Source organism: Netta rufina (genome assembly GCF_964035555.1).
Source record: "Netta rufina genome assembly, chromosome: 2".
Lineage (NCBI taxonomy): Eukaryota > Metazoa > Chordata > Aves > Anseriformes > Anatidae > Netta > Netta rufina.
The window spans coordinates 24,559,263-24,572,941 of record NC_140124.1 but is presented as its reverse complement, the minus strand read 5'-3'; the positions used below and the strand labels follow the sequence as shown (position 1 = coordinate 24,572,941).

Below are 13,679 nucleotides of genomic sequence, written 5' to 3'. Positions count from 1 at the left end.
TGTGTAAGGCCAAATGTCCTGCCTCAATTACCAGTTAATGACCGCTCCCCCTCAGCCCCCGCCCCCGCCCCGGCGCCATGCCGCGCACCTCCCCCTCCTCCGTCCCTCCCTCCCCGCCTCCCCCCCAACCGCCCAATGGCGGCCCCGGCAGCCCTGCAGACGCCGTCACCCCGTGCCGCGCGGGCCGCCATTGGCCCGGCCGGCGGCAGGCGTCACATGGGCAGAGATCAGCCCAGCGCGGGGGGGCGGGGCCCGGCACCTCCCCCCTCCCCCCCTCCCGCCTCAGCCGCGGCGCGCGGGCGGCCGTTGGCCGTTACCGGTGTTACCGGTGAGGTGACGGTTCCCGTGAGGCGGCCGGGCGGCCGTTAGCCGTGAGGCGATGCTGAGCCTGCTGGAGGTCGGCGGCTCGCTGCTGGAGCGGGTGGCCGTCGGCAATCCCCTGTCCCTGGCGCTGGCCGCCTCCGCCTTCGTCCTCAGCCTGGGCTACCTGCTGCAGCTGGGCTACCGGCGGCACGTCGGCTCCGAGCAGCGGGTGCGAGCCGGGGGGGGACCGGGGAAGGTGGTGGGGGCTGGCGGGGAGAGGGCTCGATGCAGACAGGGGGGTCTGGGGGGCTGCCCGGGGATGGCTGCGGAGGGGGGCGGCGGCGCCGGGGGTCTTGGGCCAGCTGTGGGCGCCCCGCATGTCTTCAGAGACATCTCGTTAGTCTCTGAAGAAAATTCAGTCTTTTTTCTCTTTCTTCCTCAGAAATACCCACCCTATATTTCGTCAAGCATCCCTTTCCTTGGGCATGCGATAGCATTTGGAAAAAGTCCCATTGAGTTTTTGGAAAACGCTTATGACAAGGTATGTTTTCTTACACGAATGGCTGAGTGTGTGCTAAAATACTTCTGTGTATCTATTAAGTTCTGTTTAAAAACTGTTCAGTCTCTCTTACTGCCTTGAACATGGAATGGAGTGTGCACAGTAGGCTGTGATTTCTTCAGACTGTTGAATTAAATTGTAGTTGTATCACAAGTTCATTAAAAATCCATTTTCATGATGTTATTTTTTGCTTTAATGGGGGTCTTTTAATCTCACTCTTTCCTAATCTGCTGACTGCCTCTATAGTAGGTGATTTTATGACTTTTAAGGTGCTCAGCAATGTTAAAGGGGCTCGTGCATAAAATCCTGGTGATTTAAACAGTCCAAAAGAAAAGGTCTAAGGCAGTAGAGCCTTAATTCCAATAAAGTCAGATGTATTGATATGTTTCAGGTTGTCTAAAACTTTATGGAGCTTAAATCTTGTCTTTCTCCAAGCTCGTCAAGCTAAGATTAGTATGTGAGCATCTGTTGGAGTTGACATTTAATATTTAAAATCTTATTTGCTCTTAATTATCAGTGCATAACTCCAAATCCATTTTTTTTCCAAGACAGCATTTGTAGGTTACTGGAGGCTGCTGCATTCTTGTAGTGTCTCTGCCAGTTCTCATGGTGTCATTTTTTTCCCCGATTTTTTTTAAGCATAGTAGTCTTACAGTTTGCACGATCACACGTGTTAGTTATATCACTAATAAGTCTATTGGGAGAAGAATTTAAATATAGTTTAAAATGTTTATATCTTTATTAGATCTCTAACTGTTTCTTAGGTGAATAGTGATTTGTAGAAGCTTGTACATAAAGAGATAATGATTGCATGATTCACGTTCCTACTTTTTTAAAATGAACTGTTATTTCTTTCCTCATAGTATGGACCTGTGTTCAGTTTCACGATGGTTGGCAAGACATTCACCTACTTACTGGGTAGTGATGCAGCTGCACTGCTCTTCAATAGCAAAAATGAAGACCTGAATGCAGAGGATGTATACTCCCGGTTGACAACACCTGTTTTTGGAAAGGGAGTCGCTTATGATGTCCCTAACGCGGTATGTATTTTACATATGAAACGAGAAGAAAGCTAGGAGAATTAAATTCCGACTAGACAGCTGTGAATGCTTGGCTCGGTGTGCTGGGTTTGGTGTTCCTGTGCAATCCTGGCAGAAGGCCGGGTGCAGTGGTACTTTCACTTGGATGATCAAGCCTGAGCACGCTTAGGCTGCATTATTTACTACCTGACCATTCATTACTTTTTTTAGTTTTAGAAACCACCAAATCCCACCATAGAGGGAACTGGTAGATGGTCTTTATTTTTTTCCTTCCGTTAGACATTTCACTGACCACAGTTTCCTTTGTGAGCAATTGGGTCTTCCTTCTGAATGCTAGTTTCTCATTGGTGCCATGCCAAATCTGTACGCAGGAGTAATAATTTGACAGTTGGCGCCACGAGGTTTGTCTTGCTAGGACCAAAATCAGGCTGTGTGTGTTTGCAGAGCACAGCCTGCCTGGGTCTGGCAGGAAGATGGCTGTGTCATGTACCATGGTTTCCGACCTAAGCTCTGGCTGTTGCCTTGTCTCTGTGTGTAGCTGGTAGTGACAGATGTATGCTGCAGAATCTGCTTCTCATGGGAGAGACTCGCTCTGCCAGCAGTCTGTGTTCTGCCTGTGGTGACATCGCGGTCTGTTGTGCAACAGGGCAGGCTGGTAGCAGTGGCAGCCCTGTGTCCGCCACGTACTGCTCTGTTCTGATAAAAGGTCTCTAGGCTTACACAAAGGGTGTGCTCAAGCTCTGCTTTAGTCAAGAGACTAATCTTAGCACTAAGTAAGCCTTGTGAGTCTGTTGGAATTCTCCTTTACTCATACCTTTGATACTAGAAGGACTTCTCCTTTTTTATTTCTGAAAATTGAGGTTTTTCAGAAAATCACCTGTGCTACTTTTTTTTCCACAGCTGGGCGATGCAGGGATTTTGCTGTTGGCACACACTGATTAACTCTAGAGACACGTTCCCCTGTATGAAGCTGACAAGGCAGTGTGCCTGGTTGTGCCTAAGTGCATTTTGCTACAGCTGAGCCATTTTTTTGTGTGTAGGGCTACTGCTATGGTTTGATTTCAGACATTGGGAAGGCGTTTGGAGAGCTGTTCAGGCCTTTGTTGGGCATCCTGCTGATGGTGGGTCATCTGGGACTTTCTTTTAAGGCCCCCTTCTCTCTGCTGAAGCAGCTTAGTCTCCTCCTCCTCAGTCTGACAGGGACTTCCACTCCTGCTTTGGAAGAACCACCCCTTAAGGTTGACTGTCTGTTTGAATATAATTAGGACTCTTTGAAAGGAAGTTCCTTGTTTATCAGTAATTCTGGTAATTAGGTTTGGTGATCTACACCCTTTATGTATCAGTTCACATTCCCTCTGTCTCCTCCCTCCAGGCCTTGTGCCGGTGGTTTCTCTTGGAGCAGCACTGCAGTGACACAGGGTGTGCTCCCTGCTGGGTTCTGTCCATTGCTTGGGGCTGGGCCACCACACTGTTGGGCAAAATATGCCTGTCCCCTTAACTCTGCCACATGTGTGACCCTGGCAGACTGCTGTAGCCCCGCTGCCTTCTGGAAGCAGAAGTTCCTAGGAAGCAACCTTTCTTTTTATGCCTTCTTTTCTGTAAATAACTTTGTAGTGCGTGGAGAGCCCTCGGTGAGATGCCAGTTTTTGGTCAGTTGTCCCCAGTATGGTGTAGGACAGATGCTGTAATCCATACTTGGGGCTTAAAAATCATTTGAATAACTTTGAGTCCCATCAACCCACTGAATGGTTCTCATCTAGTAGTGAGCTCTTCAGCAGGAGGTTTATGAGCTGTGAGTCCACATGCAGAAAAAAGGGAAGGTGAGAGGGATGTGAAGGTTACCATGTCTTGAGGAAATGGCTCGCTTCGTGCTTCTGGGTCAGCCTTTGTGGGCAGTGACTTCCTGGGGCCTTGTAAAGGAGCGGTGGTACGTAGAGCAGAGGTAAGGTATGAGGGAAGGGGAAGCGAGGAGGCTGCACACCAAGGAACACAGACTGAACCCAAACACTGCAGGCATGGGGCTGATCAGCTGCGTGTACGTAGGTGATAATGAGGTACATGAAAGTGCATTCCATATTCCTTTCTTGAGTGTTTCTTGTATCTTCAATGCTAATGCTTAACAAACAAAATGTTTTATTTTCTGTTTTGGCACTGTAGAAGAGAATTGTTGCTCCCTTCAGCTAGTACTTGGATGTTACTGAAGTTTTGCTTGAAAAACAAAAAAGGTGAAAAATTGAATATTACCTATTACGTCAAATTTGGGTATCTTGTACACTCTTGTACGCTACAAACCTAATCTTTTTTTAAAAAAAACCTTTTTATATGTTGTAATGCAAATTATATGAAACTGTTAGCTACATTAATATGATGATCCCTGTTCTAATTGCTTCTTCTATTTTGTTTCCCCTAGGTATTTTTGGAACAGAAGAAGATGCTCAAAACTGGACTAAATATTGCCCAGTTTAAGCAGCATGTATCTGTGATCGAAGAAGAAACAAAGGAGTATTTCAAAGCATGGGGAGAAAGTGGAGAAAAAAGTAAGCGAAATCAGATGCATTTTTACTTAGATTTTCTGGGAAGGAATGAAGGCTGATGCATGGTGGAGCAGTATGTTTTTGGGAACAATTTACTGCAATATTAAATTAAAAATAGTGTCGGCAAAATTGTACCGAAGATCAGAAAAAACATAGAAAATACCCTTTTTGTTTAATCAAATCTAAGGCTACTGGAGAGTAAAGCTGCTTGGAAAAATCATTGACAGGCCTTAAGAACTGTTCTACTTGTGCTTTCTTGGTCTGCCAATAGCAAGTGTACCTGTCGCTGGCTGCATCATGCTGGATTTGTATGGTACCAGTCACTTCAGTGTGACTCTTCTTTAGTCCTTTTGAAAAGGTACTGTGTGACTTCCTGGAGTGACTGTCAGAGGTGTTAGCTCCTGATCATCTGCACTGCAGCTGTAGAAGTGACATGGTTAGATTGGGAGCTGAGTGGAATTCTTTTAATTACCAACCTGCCTGCTAGACATAGCCCATCAGTACTCTCTCAATCCCACTGTGGCACACTGGTGTCAGAAATAGGTAAAAATCATTCAAAAAACAGCAAAACTAGCTGGTAACCCATGGATTTGGATTTCAAGTGTAAGTTTTCGTGTGGCTTCTGTTACTTTTGTTAAGGGTTAGACTTGTGCTGCATTGTTTACTTTGGAAGTGTTAATAGCTTTCCTAGAAAAAAAAATCTAGAAAATACCTTAGAAAAAAGTTGTTGAAATCAAATGATCTAATTTAAAAGTTATTAGATAAGATATGTGATGAAAACCACAGAAATTTAAAATCACATGCTTCATTTTCCAGGAAAAGCAAGCTAAAACTCTATTAAAATATTAATATGTATTCAGTTATTTATTATTCTCTTCTTCAAAATACAAAAAAGCTACTGTAAACTAGCCTGTAAACCGTAACATCTTGCCTAAAATATGTCTTCAGTAACACTTCTTTCAAATCTTTCCTCAGATCTGTTTGAAGCCCTTTCAGAACTTATCATTTTGACAGCAAGTCATTGCCTACATGGCAAGGAAATAAGAAGCTTGCTGAACGAGAAGGTGGCGCAGCTGTACGCCGATTTGGATGGGGGCTTCACGCATGCTGCCTGGCTGCTGCCCGGCTGGCTGCCTCTGCCGAGCTTCAGGTACCAGAAATGAGATTGAAGCAATTGAAGCATTTTATCCAAACCCCTTTGTTCCCACGTTCCAGACATCCCAGTAAATCCTTCCTAAGGATTTAGTGTTACCTTATACAAAGTTGCTAACAGACATGTTTTGAATCTCAGACGTCGAGATCGAGCACACAGAGAGATAAAGAATATTTTCTACAAGGTTATCCAGAAACGTCGGAATTCTGAGGAAAAGGAGGATGACATGCTCCAAACACTACTGGATGCTTCGTACAAGTAAGCAAAGGGGTTGAAGACTTGTCATTATTTTCTCTCTATAGAGAGAAATAAATACAGATATTTTACTTCAGCTTTGAGCTGTTTACTTTAAAACTGTCTACCAAACAATAAGAAAGATGTTCTGAATTTTTGTTGTTGCCAGCAATTGATCCTAGCTGTGTTCCTAAAAACAAGTTTACTTAGAAATGCTGACTTAGACTTCTGAGATCTTCAGCAACAAGCTGGCTGTGCAGGAGTGATTTTCTTCAGGGCTCCCAGGGAGTCTGCCTCCCCTGTTCTCCCTTCTCCCTCCTGCTACATCTTTAGCTGCTGCATTTAGGGTGGCCAACACGGGAGGAGGAGCACAAAGTAGATTAGAAAAAATTGTCAACACTGCTGTAACTGGAAACCCGATGAAGTGAAGCTTTAACTTGACACCCTTTAACCCCTTAACACCCCTCTAACAGGGACGGCCGCCCGCTGACAGATGACGAGATAGCTGGGATGCTTATTGGGTTGCTCCTGGCAGGGCAGCACACGTCCTCCACCACCAGTGCCTGGCTTGGCTTCTTCATAGCCAGAGACAAATCAATACAGGAGCAGTGCTATGCAGAGCAGAAAGCAGTTTGTGGAGATGACTTGCCACCATTAACTTATGACCAGGTTTGTATGTTCATTATTCCTGAGGGATATTGTTATACTTGCAGATTTTCATTAAAAAAGTCAAATACAGTCACGTGCTTTGTGTTAGAATCGTGATCTGTAACAAGCAGTTGGTGATGGGAGACATACTGGCCAACGGTGCTGTGTCTATTTGAGTAACTTTTCGGTCTGATGCTATTTTTTATCAGCCTTGATTAAGGAAACCGCACTTGCTACAAACTCTATTCAAAAAATTTGCTGCATGATCTTGCTGGAAGATCATCATATCCCCACTGAGGAACTGGATGTGGTGTGATCTCTCTTAGTAAGCACTTGTGAGACAAATCAGTCAGATAAGTCAGGAACTGATTGCACTGGTCAGAGAGCTTTAATTCCTTGTCTTAACTGAATCAAGGGAAAAATTGTCAGGGTAGCAAATGAAGTCCATGTAAATATGAGCTGCTTGTTCCTTGATTTGGTTATTTTTTTGTTCTTAAATGGTGTAAAATACCTTTTTGTGCAAGCGGGTATGTATATCTTGATGCATCATTTACTTTATATTTGCAGCTCAAAGATCTCTCTTTGCTGGATCGCTGTCTGAAAGAAACTCTGAGGCTCAGACCTCCTATAATGACCATGATGAGGATGGCCAAAACTCCCCAGGTGAGCCCGCCTGTTGGCTCTTGCTTCGCTTTGGGAGAATAGGGCTGGAAGAGGCTGGGTGGGAGGTGTCTTGCTGGACATAAGGAAAAATGGGAGAGTATGGTGAGCCGTGAGGGTCTGATGGCTTCTGGATTGTACCAGTGGGAGCGTAGCTGGAGTGGATTGTGGGAAGAGACTGTTACTTGGTGCTTGTGAACTTCGCAGGAATATTGGTGTCCAGGTTTCTGGGCAGTCAAGGTGTTGGTGACCTGTAGGGATCAGGGAACCACTGAGGTGTCACGGGACTTCTCCAGCCTGGATGAGGGAGGGCTCTGGAGGGCTCTGGGAGCCCCTGCAACAGCCACCCAGTGCCTGCGAGGAGGTGGCTGACAGGTTGGAGCTGGGCACCTCACTGATGTGTGCAATGGGACAAAATAGTGAGCCTTGTGGTTTGCCAGGTATTTTAAATAGCTATCTTGGAAAAATTTGGCTTGCTCTTACATAACAATACAAGCTAGGCAAATCTAAAGTAAAATTTGCTGTGCTGCATTGATTTTAACTGACTTAGCTAAAATCTCTTCTGAGATCTGAGTCCCATGATTACAGAACTTCAGGTAACACTGTCAAAAGAAAAAAAGAGAGAGATGTGACGTGTGGGGTCTTGTCCCTTCCCTCCTAGACTGTTGCTGGCTACAGTATTCCCCCCGGCCACCAGGTCTGTGTATCTCCCACTGTCAACCACCGTCTGAGGGACTCGTGGAAAGACGCGCTGGACTTCAAGCCTGACCGCTACCTTCAGGATAACCCAGCAGCGGGGGAGAAGTTTGCATATGTTCCTTTTGGCGCTGGTGAGTAACTGCGTGTGGTGAGGGAACGAATCCCTCCCAGAGTGAGTGCATACACCTTGTGCTGGCCATCCCACAGCATCTCCCTGCGCTGTAGCAGCTGAGGAGATTCATCATTTTTTTTTCCTTTCCTTTGCTGCCTGAAAGTTTTCTTAATGTGAAAGTGCTGCTAAGAGAATGAAGGTGATAGTTCTGCATCAGTCATAGTTGCATACATGACTCATACATGACTCAGAGTAGCAATTGAAAAAAGAAATCTTTGTTACCATATGTTACATTTGAGTTTATTCAAGTCTTTTAAAGTCAAGGTAAAAAATTCATAATATGAAGTCATTTTAAGGCAGAGAGAGAAGTCTATGTAGAGATGCATAACTGCCCAAACAGCTTGCAGATAAGACCACAGTATGGTTATAATCAATGCTTTTTTCTCAAATTTTACAAACTCTTCCTCAGTGTTGCATAAATTAATGCATTTTGGTGAAAACAGAGCACAATCTCATTGCATAAACCACAGTATTTTGAGTGAAAGCTTCAGAAAACAAGACTTTCATAAATTACATAAGTACATTTGCAGGCTCAGAGCCCGAGATTGCTTCTTTTTAAACAATTACAGTCCACACAAAACTTCTGAAGTTAATTTGTCAAAGGTGGTTTAATAACTACGCATTCTAATTGCTTTTGCGGCTTTCCTCCTAGGCCGTCATCGCTGTATTGGAGAAAACTTTGCTTATGTCCAGATTAAGACGATTTGGTCTACTTTGCTTCGTTTGTATGAATTTGACCTCATCAATGACTATTTTCCAACTATCAATTATACAACAATGATACACACACCCAATAACCCCATTATCAGATACAAGAGGAGGTCACTGTAAAGCCTGGAGCTGAGAACGTAAGTTGTGTCAACTAACAGACTTCTGAGTAAAATTATAACAAAGTGAAGGCAAATGGGAACTGTTTCCTCTACTGTAGGAGAGCAACAGTAATCTGCCACCTGCAGTGCCTCTACAGCTGTTTCATTTGTTAATGCTGCTGTGTACAACTGCTTGTTCTACCACCTTCTTGATGCATTTTTTGAAAGAGAAACTGTCTTCTGTGTGTGCATGCGACCCCTTTAAGGTGAAGAAATGAGTTACTTCTACCAACCATCTTTGCTTTTGAAAAATAATTGAAAATAATTTTTCCCCAGACACTGACAGGTAAGACTACGTACCGTGCCCTGTATCCAATTACTGTGACTAGTGGGTACAAGGTACCAAGGGGGCAGGCACTTGCTCGGTGCCCTACTGCAACCAGAATCATGTCAAAGTCTGCCTGGGGCCTTGGCTGATTGGTGAAAGTGCCCATGTAATTATTTTTTTAAAAAAGTGACTAGACAGCTGAGTGGTGGTAGGCAGACTACAAACATGTTGGTAGAAAAGTCTTCTGTAAATCATCACGCTAAGTTAAATGTGTAACGTGATCAGGTTGTAAAAGAGGTTTGGAAAGCAACAACTAATTTGCTAAAAAAAAAATAATTTTGAGAGATGATAATCTCTGAAAGCATGGTGTAAATATGAAAGTAACAATAAGCTGGCTACCTTCTCTGTGTAAATAACATGATCTTGTGTAAAAGGGCCATTAACTAAGTTAAATGTCTGACTGTTTCCCTTTGTACTGCGTTATGCAGGATCCTTACATGGTGTTTGGTTCATGAGTGGTGATAAATGGTCACGAGCTCTGGCTCAGGAGTTTTGAATTAAATTTATAAAGAAACTGCTTGTGGAAGTCTTTTCTCTGCTCAACCTTGTCTCTTCTGGAACAGTTTTCTAAGTGAATCTATTCTTACAAGAAAGAAATGAGTGCATTAAAGTTAATCATGCAGAGCTTTGCTCCCCCACTCCCACCTCCCTCCCCTGCCCCTCTCATCCTTGCTCACTGCAGCAAGGGCTTACCCAGTCCCCCCATTCCTAATGCAGGTGTAACTGTTACAAAACCTCTGATGGTAAAGCATCCTCCCTTCTAGCCCTGTCTCAGAACCCAAGCTTACCCTCGTCCTCTCTTCTAGCAAGCAGCAACACTTTTGGAGTCCAAGCAAAGTAACGATGCAGCTGACAGAACAGGAGCACAGGTAGCAGCAACGTGTTCACTGTGAAGCAGGGAGCGGTTCTTCAACGTTAAGAACTTTCACAGAGTAGAACACAGTTAAAAGCATGAAGTCATCTTTATTTCAGTACTTTGACAAAATACCCATAAAATTCAAAACTTCTACCATTACAAAAATAGGTCTCTACAAGTGATATTCTGTCTGCACTGCCAGTAGCAAATATTATGGGAGTCGTGTAACTTCAGTAGCCTTGCCAGAAAAAGTGCAAGTGAACTTCTCTGAATGTAGCTCAGTTTCCTTAATACACCAGTTTCATCTTTGCACCCCTTTGATAAATACACACTTCATAAGTTAATCATTTAAATTAGCATTCCACAATATACATGTAATTTAATGATTTTTTTTTTTGCATGACCACAAAGTGCCTATATACATAAGTCCCAGTCTGCACGGGGTGTGCTGGGATGGAACTGCGTCCGGGCGAACTGCGTCCAGTCGCAGCGCTGTGTTCTGTTGGTCCCACACTATACGCGTTGTACAGAAGCACAGAAAGAGCACGGGTTTGCAGAAGACAGCCCACTGCCAGCGATGGAGGTGGTGGAAAGGTATTATCTTCTCATACCAGTGTGCAGCTGAGTGTACGAAGTCGAACCTGCAAGGCAGAGAAAGATTTTAATCGCAGTACTTGGAATAAGCAGGTGAGGACTCACAAGTGACAGGTTACTCACAAAAACTTGAAAGATTTTATGCAGGAAAGCACTTAGGAACAAAACTTCCTCAAAGGATGGATTTTATTCTGAAGTATAACTAGTGCAGGAACTGCTCCAAATCACCAAGTTTCATGAATTATGTTCCAGTGATCTGACGATTTCCTTGGTGCATTCCTTTTACAGCACCAAAATTATCATCTACAGAACAGGAAGGCTGCAACTTCTCGAATCAAAGTGGTACAAAGAAGTTTCCCTTGCACGCCAACTCCCAGTCTTTGGGGTATGCTTTTCTCCATCCAGCTTAAGCTCTTAAAAAGATGCCAAATGAACCCTCAGTGCGCATTTATTAGACAACAGGGAAACTTAACATGTTACTGATAAACTCCAAATCTGTAATTAAAGCACACCTGCAGGCCTCCCTTCAAATAATTTAAAAATTTTCTTTTTACTGTGCTGCTTGACCTAATAGAGAATAACCTGCTGTTTAAGGCAGAAACAGCCTGAAATCGAAGCTGTTTGTAACACACCTCACAGAAACAGCAGACCTTGGAACTGCACTGTGCACTACCCAGGGAGGAGCACCTGAGCCCTCACCTGACTGTACGCTTCCCAGTCGCCTCTGCAGCGCCTCCAGCCGGTTGATATAGTCTGTTAATGCTCGTTCGGGATCGTAGTTCTGCAGCTGAGAACAGGCGAATGAGACTGGGTTCAAGTCGGCATGCATACTGTGGAACCTAGGACCAGAAGGACACGCGTGTTTTTAAAAACCAGAATGTCAAATAATGAAGTGTCAGCAGACATAGCAGAATGCTGTAAGCAGAGATACCTACTGGCTGTGCATCTGCTACCTTACCCACAGAGTACTACCTCCCTACCATTTACTGCCCGAGCCCTCAGACTGCCTCCTGCAGAGAAACCGCCTTTCCCACCTGCCTTTTCTTTCTACTGCACCTGATTTGTTCCTGCACTGCTCTTGGACAGAGACTGCAAAATCCTACTGAGACTGCAGCAGAAGCTGTAGTAGATTTCTATTAAGAAGCTCGTGTGAACGAGGACATGGCCATCTTTACAGGACTCTGGCTTTCCTCAGTACTTTCTACAAGTATAAGTCCAGAATAACTAAAATATACATAAATATACATACACGTAATGTATGTAGATGTAAATCATTATGGTTGCCACAAACTAAGATTACAAACACTGAGATGGTTTATAAAAAAATGAAGAACCAAAATGGCTTAAATCCAATCTGCTTTACTAGCTCTGAGCCCACCGCTCCACATGAAGTTATCCAATGTTGACGGCACATCACCTGAGATGCAATTTGTTATGTTTCCTGACAAAAAAAATAAGATCTGTCATCAAAGTTTACAAGCCTTATCAGTAAGCACTGATACATTCATTTAGTTAAATGGTGTTCTGGCAGATAATAAGAATCTGAAAGAAAACTTACTTATGCTGGAAGTTTATAGGAGATCTGGGAGGCTCCATATCTGATCGAGACCTACAGGAATGTCTTTGCTCTCCATAAAGATCCATGCCGCCAGAGAATGAATCGGGCCGTAATTCATTACCTAAACACATAAAAAACATTGCCTTGGAAATGGAAAAAAACAACCCCCCAAAGTAATACCTTCTGCACTTCACTGGGAATTTCAAACACAACTTTTCTGTTTGCATATTACACACTAAAAAGGTGTTTAACAAAATGTGGATATTTGTTAAAACTAGAAAACCAGAGGTGAAATCTTAGCCTAATGTTAATGACAGAACTCTCACAGACTGAGCAGAACAGGGGAGAAAAAAAAAAAACAAAACAACAAAACACTGCTGCTACCAAAAAAGCCAAACAGAAAACCTTATTTTCCAGATTTTAAGCTATAATGAGAGACTTTTGTTCTTGGGAAAGGGTCAGGGAGGACAGTTCCAGACTCTGCTGGCCCCGCCTGTGGCTCCGCAGGGGACTTGTAGCTGCTGATTCCTCACCTGTCCCTGTCCTCAGCAGTCCCTCTCAGAGCTGGGGGTGCAGATCTCGAGAGAAACTCCCTGATGCATTATATAGACAAGTGGATGTTCTAGGTGTGGAAACTATCAGAAACCTGAGAAACTGGTTAGTCCAAGCAACTATAGCAAAAGGAAGGGGGCACAGCAGCCCATTTATTCCAGATGAGGAAAAGGCAAACGAAAAACCATCTTCAATAAGCAGCAGCATAACTTATTAGTAGCATTTTTTCAATCTTTACTGGACTACAATTTACCTGTGTTCTGGCTAAAGACATCCCTGTTGATACTCAGTATACCAGAACCCGTAACTCTGTGCCATCGACGAACCAAGAACTTCATTCTGGATTTGAAAAACAAAATAAAAAAGAAAACAAGCTCAAAACTTCAGGTTAAATGAAGCAGTAAAAAAATAAATAAATCTGCTTGTTATATTCTAGAAGACAGACTTAAGAATTACTTGAATAGCAAGCAAAAATAACGCATAGGCATTTAAAACCTGACAATTAAGTAAAAAAAAAATTCCTTATATACATTCCTAGAGCCTCTGTTGCCAAAATCTGCTTTCAGTTTCACCTCTGCTATTCCAGTGATTCCAGGGGAACTACATAAAGTCAAAATGGACAGCAAATGGGTCAAAGCAACTGAACAACAGGGCATCAGCATTTTAAAATTGTAATAAATAAACTTTTTGCCTTGTCACATTCCCCAAATTGTACCAGCAGAGTGTTATGAGCAAAAGCCTCACTTACAGTAGGTATATGAATAGTTCCTAGAATTGACACTACGTACAAACCTCAGATCAATAGCAAGCAGAACTACTCGGGAGTTCAAACCCTTGTGAAGGAGGCTTACTAGCAGCACAGCAGTGCCATGACAGTAACAGCCTTCACTTGTTCCTTCTCATCTATTCCTGTTCCTCCT

General features: G+C 43.6%; 2 protein-coding genes across 4 annotated transcripts in view; one reads left to right on the top strand and one right to left on the bottom strand.

The window, feature by feature from the left end:
• The first annotated feature begins 327 nt into the window (after positions 1-327).
• Positions 328-9,804, top strand: CYP51A1 (cytochrome P450 family 51 subfamily A member 1). The gene is made up of 10 exons (XM_084282335.1): positions 328-532; positions 746-844; positions 1,726-1,902; positions 4,313-4,439; positions 5,412-5,586; positions 5,728-5,847; positions 6,297-6,492; positions 7,039-7,134; positions 7,793-7,961; positions 8,655-9,804. The coding sequence occupies exons 1-10, from the start codon at positions 380-382 to the stop codon at positions 8,831-8,833; spliced, it is 1,491 nt and encodes a 496-aa protein (XP_084138461.1). The 5' UTR covers positions 328-379; the 3' UTR covers positions 8,834-9,804.
• Positions 9,805-10,063: 259 nt separating this feature from the next.
• Positions 10,064-13,679, bottom strand: part of AKAP9 (A-kinase anchoring protein 9) — a 109,946-nt gene continuing 106,330 nt past the window's right edge. For all 3 annotated transcript variants that reach the window (XM_084282065.1, XM_084282064.1, XM_084282063.1), the window contains 4 exons: positions 13,013-13,098; positions 12,208-12,328; positions 11,349-11,488; positions 10,064-10,696 (listed from right to left, as the gene is read on the bottom strand). In XM_084282065.1, coding sequence (XP_084138191.1) covers positions 10,653-10,696; positions 11,349-11,488; positions 12,208-12,328; positions 13,013-13,098 — 391 coding nt within the window. In that variant the 3' untranslated portion in view covers positions 10,064-10,652. The remainder of the gene's footprint in view (positions 10,697-11,348; positions 11,489-12,207; positions 12,329-13,012; positions 13,099-13,679) is intronic.